Source organism: Sardina pilchardus, chromosome 7, assembly GCF_963854185.1.
Source record: "Sardina pilchardus chromosome 7, fSarPil1.1, whole genome shotgun sequence".
NCBI lineage: Eukaryota > Metazoa > Chordata > Actinopteri > Clupeiformes > Clupeidae > Sardina > Sardina pilchardus.
Window position 1 is genome coordinate 7,598,606 of NC_085000.1, and position 7,500 is coordinate 7,606,105.

The 7,500-nt window shown below is 46.7% G+C and overlaps 1 protein-coding gene across 2 annotated transcripts in view; it reads right to left on the minus strand.

The window, feature by feature from the left end:
• The window catches only part of prkcz (protein kinase C, zeta), a 136,699-nt gene that overhangs the window by 4,555 nt on the left and 124,644 nt on the right, over positions 1-7,500 (minus strand). For both annotated transcript variants that reach the window (XM_062540544.1, XM_062540543.1), the window contains one exon: positions 6,839-6,954. In XM_062540544.1, coding sequence (XP_062396528.1) covers positions 6,839-6,954 — 116 coding nt within the window. The remainder of the gene's footprint in view (positions 1-6,838; positions 6,955-7,500) is intronic.

Genomic DNA, 7,500 nt, shown 5'->3' on the forward strand with positions numbered 1-7,500 from the left:
GTGTATCATAACTCAGATCAGTGCTCTGCTGGTCAGGCATCCAAAGCCAACAGCCGCTGATGAACACACACACCACAGAGACAGACCACAAGCCTTGCATGGGGGTCACCGCAGAAACACACACACACACACACACACACACACACACACACACACACACACACACACACACCGGCCTAGTCCAGTTTCACAAGTTGCAACATCGAAGCCACAGCAAGAATTGGGACAACTGGAAGTGTAACTCCTGGAAAAGAGAGAGAGAGTAAGAGAGAGAGAGAAAGAAAGAAAGAAAGAAAGAGTGGGGGAAAGGGAGAGAATGACGTCAGAGAGGAGAAAAGAGAGGGAAAGTGGAGAGAGAGACTTAAAGGGGGAAAAAGTCGATTTCTGGGACATGACCAAAATAAACAATGCACTCACCAGTACAAATATTTTTTCAGGACAGGGTGGAGGGTATTGGGTGGGGGGTGGGTGGAGTGGGGTGGGGGGTTGGACAAGGAAGGGGTTTGGGGGGGGGGGGGCAAAAGCATTACCAGATGCTCTTTTCTCCCACACAGACAGGGGAGCATGCCCCCTCTTTCCCCATTACACATACGAACGCGCGTCCACACACACACACACACACACACACACACACACACACACAGCTACCCGTGACCGCAAACACGACATAACATGGTTACAAGCATGACTTATGTCTGCCAGTTACGCTGCACTCCTAATAGCATACACACACACAAACACACACACGCGCGCGCGCGCACGCACGCACACAAACACACACGCACGCACGCACTCATGCACGCACACACACACAAAGTGGAGTGAAATTCAAAACCTGTAAGGGGTCATAATGGGTTCTGTTTAAAAAAACTAAAGTATTTATTCTGGATCATTTCACACAATAATAACTACATTTACAGTGTATTCATTTAGTAGTCTCTTTCATCCACAGAAACAGAAAAAGTGCAGAACACAGACACACACTCTCTCTCTCTCTCCCTTCCCTCCCTCTCCCTGGATTTCAGCTCTTTCTCTCACACACCCCCTCCCCCCCATTTCCAGCAGGCAGTGCAGTTGAGAGGTGTTTTTGTGCAAAGTGAGGGTCCTGAGCTGATTTCAAGTAAAATAACTGAACTGTAGGAATACCTCATCCTCCTTTCCCCATCTCTTCCAACCCAGCTCAATTCAAATCAATAAGATTGCTCAGCACACACACACACACACACACACACACACACACACACACACACACACACACACACACACACACACACACACACACACACACACACACACACACACACACACACACACACACACACACACACACACACACACACACACACACACACACACACACACCCTAACCCTCTCGAGAGGAAGACTGATGTTTGTTTAGTGGGTTGCCACATTACATATCATGTTATTGCCACCTTCCTCCTCCATGCCATTTGTGTGTTTACTGCACATTCTCATCCACACAGATGAACTGCAAGGAGAAGATGTGGACCCTGACACAAGTAGCCTGGAGATCATTACTGTCCTATGACAGTCCAGTCTCCATCTTCCTCATCCTCATCCTCCCTCTTTTGCTTTCTCCCACTTATCCATCTCTCTCTCTCTCTCTCTCTCTCTCTCTCTCTCTCTCTCTCTCTCTCTCTCTCTCTCTCTCTCTCTCTCTCTCTCCCTCCCTACCCTCCACCAGAATCGGTGACTTTAATCCAGCAGACTAAGTCTTCACCAAGAACGGATTTGGTTCCTTTGTGTGTCCCCCTTGCTTTCTTCGTCTGCCAGCTCCCACAAACAAAAGGCGGTTTACATCATGTCTTCCCCCACACGTTTTTCAGAAAGGAGATGGACATCAACCTTTTTCCAGAACTCGCTTTCATTCTCTCTCTCTCTTTCATTTTCTCTCCCGCCACCTCTTTTGAAGTGGATTGCTGCTGCTGCTGCTGCTGCTGCTGCCGCCACTGTTTATTGAGTTCTACTATTCAACCATGAGGGCCGTCAAGGCGCTTTGGCGAGTGGCAGCCTGTCAGGATGTGTGTGTGTGTGTGTGTGTGTGTGTGTGTGTGTGTGTGTGTGTGTGTGTGTGTGTGTGTGTGTGTGTGTGTGTGTGTGTGTGTGTGTGTATCTGTATGACTCTGTGTGTGTGTGTGTGTGTGTGTGTGTGTGTGTGTGCGTGCGTGTGTGTGTATGTATGTATGTGTGTGACCGTGTGTGTGTGTGTGTGTGTGTGTGTGTATATAAGTGTGTGTGTGTGTGTGTGTGTGTGTGTGTGTGTGTGTGTGTGTGTGTATATAAGTGTGTGGGTGTGTGTGTGTGTGTGTGTATGTAATCCCCATAGTGGGTTTTGATGCCATTTAATTATTTACTGATGATATTAACAGGTTTATCTCCGCGGGCAGGCAGGCAGGCAAACAGCGGGCTGTGTCAGGCCAATCCAGAGCGGGACCAGAGCCATGTCCACCTCCAGATTGCTGTTAGGCCACTGGCTCCGTGGGTGAGCTAGCGGTTCTGTAAGCCACTCTTAAACAACCTCACGTGCAGGAATTTGCATGCAAGTGTTGATAGCGGAATTTGCACATCAAAGGGAAAAAAACGCGCCAGTGCATGTTGATTTTTTAACTGAAGGATTTTTTGGACACTGATAGACTTGTTGATGCTGTCCAGGTCCGTTTGTCAAAACGTGAACTTGGCACCACAAGCATCCCCCCTCTGCTGGTTGTTCCTGTGGCTTAGCAGCTAGGATGCCATGCCAACAGCATCAGGTTTTATGGGTTTGACTCCCACGTCCAGGAACAGATTAAACGCATACATGCTCTGTGCGTCGGGTCTCTGGGCAAAAGCGTCTGAGGAGGGAACCTATGAAACGCAGATGCTCGTGAGGCGCATCTCAGGAGGTGTTAGCGTGGCCATGTTTTTAAATGAAGTAGCCCATTTAACGAGCAAGAGGCCCTCTCAGCACAACAGCTTTTCAATTCAACATCCATCTAGAGTGTGTGGGATTAAGACACTCTTCAGCTGATGACTAGTAGAGAAGCGAACAAAAGACCCACGAGGATTTAAAAGAAAAAAGGGGAAAAAAACCTGCATTGTCTTGGACCCAACACCACAGCATTGATTTCCACATAGACAGCATTGCATGGGGCCCAACTGCATGACATACGACACAATCAGAGAACTGAGACCCGTAGAGGAGCGTATTATATCTGCTCAGAGTTCCCCCGTCGCTCCACAGTTCTAATAGTTCCTCTATCACTCTACAGTTATAATAGTTCTCCCATCACTCCACTGATCTAATAGTTCCCCCATAACTCAACTGATCTAATAGAACCTCCATCGCTACACTTTTCTAATAGTTCCCCCATAACTCCACAGTTCTAGAACCAGTTCCTCAAGTGCTCCACTGTTGGAGTAGTTCCTCATCTGCTCTTTCAAAGCTCCTCTATAGTTCCTCTGTTCAGTCAGTCCTTTGGGTCTTAGAGTTGGATCCTTTCAGGCCATCTCTTTCCATCTTAATCCAGCACAGGAATGCGATTGAGTCCCCTGAGAGAGTGTGTGTGTGTGTGTGTGTGTGTGTGTGTGTGTGTGTCAGTGTCTGTGTGTGAGAGTGTTTGTGTCATAGGTGTGGATATATTTGTGTTTGTGTGCTTGTGTGTTTGTGTGCATGTGAGTGTGTGTGTGTGTGTGTGTGTGTGTGTGTGTGTGTGTGTGTGTGTGTGTGTGTGTGTGTGTGTGTGTGTGTGTGTGTGGTGTTTCAGTCCCCTGAGAGTATGTGTCCACACTCATCAGCGCAGCAGAGTGTGGGTCTGGGTGAAAAACAAAGTCACTGTGAGTTAAGGACCACAGCCTACTGGACACTCACGCATGCACCCACGCATGCACGCGCACACACACACACACACACACACACACACACACACACACACACACACACACACACACACACACACTCCAGCCTTGGACATGAAAAGCTATCTCTCTCTCTTGCTCTTCTCCCACTCCCACTCTCTCATTCACTCTCTCCCTCCCTCCATCCCTCTCTTTGAAAGGAAAAGGGAGGAATGTTTGAAAGAGAGAGCTCATGAGTGAAATAGAAAGAAAGAAAGAAAGAAAGAGAAAGAGAGAGAGAAAGAGATGTGAATGACCTGAACTGATTGAGGACAAAATTATGTGCAAACCCTCACATCAAACTTTAAAATCATTACAGGAGGATTGAAGAAAATAAATAAAGACAGAAAAAAAGAAAGAGAAAGAAAGAAAACCAAGAGAGAGAGAGAGAAAGAGAGACTGAAAGAAAGAGAGAGACTGAAAGAAGGAGAGACATGATGAGTGTATCTTGGCAGCCACTTGGAGGGTGAGTGTTCGGCGAGTTTAATTGACCCTGCGGCTGCCTTAAAGGAGAATTCCGGTGTGATATTTACTTTAAATGTGTTGAAACATGATACCGAGTGTGAGCGATTGTCTCAGAGCTGTTTTCGACCTGTCAGCTGTTCTCCGAAACCCGGCGGGAGCTTAGAAATAGTCAACCAGGTTTTTAACGTTTGTGCCTCGGGCATCGAACTGCCGTGCAAATAAATCACTGTTTTACACCATTAATGAGGCTCAAAGTAGCTCCATACTTTATTGGTAGACTTCTGAGGGCCCTGACATTTAAAACGAGACATCGAGAACTTTGAAAAAGCACTGGTTGTTTACTTACATGACTGTTTATTCAGGCAGTCACTTTCGAAAGTTTAGCGGTAGCAGCCATCTTGAATCTAGTCACGTGACTGATTCGTGACTGGTTCACGTAATCGCTATGTCTATGCGTGCACTAGTCATGAATCAGTCACGTGACTAAATTCAAGATGGCTGCGACCGGTAAACTTTCGAAAGTGACTGCCTGAATAAACAGTCATGTAAGTAAACAACCAGTGCTTTTTCAAAGTTCTCGATGTCTCGTTTTAAATGTCAGGGCCCTCAGAAGTCTACCAATAAAGTGTGGAGCTACTTTGAGCCTCATTAATGGTGTAAAACAGTGATTTATTTGCACGGCAGATCGATGCCCGAGGCACAAACGTTAAAAACCTGGTTGACTATTTCTAAGCTCCCGCCGGGTTTCGGAGAACAGCTGACAGGTCGAAATCAGCTCTGAGACAATCGCTCACACTCGGTATCATGTTTCAACACATTTAAAGTCAATATCACACCGGAATTCTCCTTTAACAAAGAGGCCGGCTGAAAAGCGTCCGGGAAGACAAAGACTTGAATGGGCCCGCGGGCCGCCGGACCTCCAGGAGAGCCGCTTGGACACCTCTGGACTTGGCAGCGCAGCGGCAGGAAGGAGAGGAGGAAGAAAGCCAGGGGGTTGAAAGAAAGAAAAATAGCCGCCCGCTGCATTTCAAAGCATATATTATACCTTTATGTGCTGTCTCTGGGCCATGTGTGTGTGTGTGAGAGAGAGAGAGAGAGAGAGAGAGAGAGAGAGAGAGAGAGAGAGAGAGAGAGAGAGAGAGAGAGAGAGAGAGAGAGAGAGGGGGGAAAAAGTTCCAGAAGAGCAGGACTGTAAATCCAGTGGAGAGGGCACAATTCCCCATGACATCACCAGTTACAGTGATGCAATCCAGATGTGCAGGCCTTCACACACACACACACACACACACACACACACACACACACACACACACACACACACACACACACACACACACACACACACACACACACACACACACACACACACACACACACACACACACACACACACAGCCATACACACTAACATCCACACATTCAGATGCACACTGTTATAACCTCACATAGAAAAATGTGTGTATACATACAAATCTGCTTTCACACACTCACACACACACCCATCCATATATACACACACACACACACACACACACACACATACACACATACACACTCTACCCAGTAAATCATATTTACAGAAAAATAATGAACCCTTCTGCTCCTGCTCTCCAAGCAATGTTTGGTTGGATGGGATCCCTCATATGATTAATGTAAAGACGTTACACACACACACACACACACACACACACACACACACACACACACACACACACACACACACACACACACACACACACACACACAGGTCGAACTGTCTCCCTTATGCTTGTAATTAATAGGAGGATGTGGTTATGTCAAGCCCATGAACCTACCCACACACATACACACACACACACACACACACACACACACACACACACACACACACACACACACACACACACACACACACACACACACACACACAAGCAGGTTGGAGAGTCTCCCCTGTGCGTGTAAGAATGACGTCTCTCTCTCCCTGTCTCTCTCTCTGTGTGTGTGTGTGTGTGTGTGTGTGTGTATGTGTGTGTGGTATTTCTACAGTGTGGGAACTGTAATTTACTACAGGCCAGAGTACACTGAGGCCAGACTGGTGAGGAACTGTGGCCTGTGACTGTGCTGAATGAATGTTAATGATCGAGACTGTGTGTGTGTGTGTGTGTGTGTGTGTGTGTGTGTGTGTGTGTGTGTGTGTGTGTGAAAGGCTTCCTTACAGGTCGTCTGGTTTGAGCTGCACAGGTTCATTGGTAAGCTCTGTGTGTGTGTGTGTGTGTGTGTGTGTGTGTGTGTGTGTGTAAATTACTTCCTTATGGGTTGTCTGGTGTGAGCTGGACAGGTTCATTGGTGGGCTGTGTGTGTGTGTGTGTGTGTGTGTGTGTGTGTGTGTGTGTGTGTGAGAAAGGCTTCCTTATGGGTCATCTGGTGTGTGCTGCACAGGTTCATTGGTGAGCTCTGTGTGTGTGTGTGTGTGTGTGTGTGTGTGTGTGTGTGTCCTTACGGGTCGTCTGGTGTGAGCTGCACAGGTTCGTTGGTGAACTGCGTGTCGAAGTTGTCCAGGCCGTAGTCATCTGTGATCTGAGGCTTGAAGGGCGGAGTCATGTCCTTCTTCTCCAGCTGCAAGAGACCAATCAGAATCACCCAAAATGTTCACTTCATCAATCAAACCAATGAATCAATGTTCACTTCAACTAATTCGGTTCACTTCAAATCACATTTTCATTCACTTCACTTCAGGTTAAATCAATTCAGTTCCATCACTTCGATTCAAATCACTATAAATCAGTTCAACTCATGTTTTCAAACTGATGCCACTAAACAACTCCACTGAATACAGTTTAGTTCAGCTCAGCTGAGCATAATAACCTGCATCTATACCATCTGCAGTCAGTTTAAAGTGAGACACAATTTTGAATGAAGCTAAAATCAAACAACATCACATAGGCCACTCAGAGAGAGAGAAAGAATACTACAGGGATTCACAAAAAGCTGACACCCTTGATGATAGGTGCTGAAATATGTGTTTGTGAGCTCAATAGTAAGAAATAAGCAGATTAAACTGTAGTGACAGATAAACAGTGACGAGCTCAAGGAGAAGTAAAGGGGGAGATAGAGAAAGAAAGTAGGGAATAACAGAGGAGAGAGAGAGAGAGAGAGAGGAAG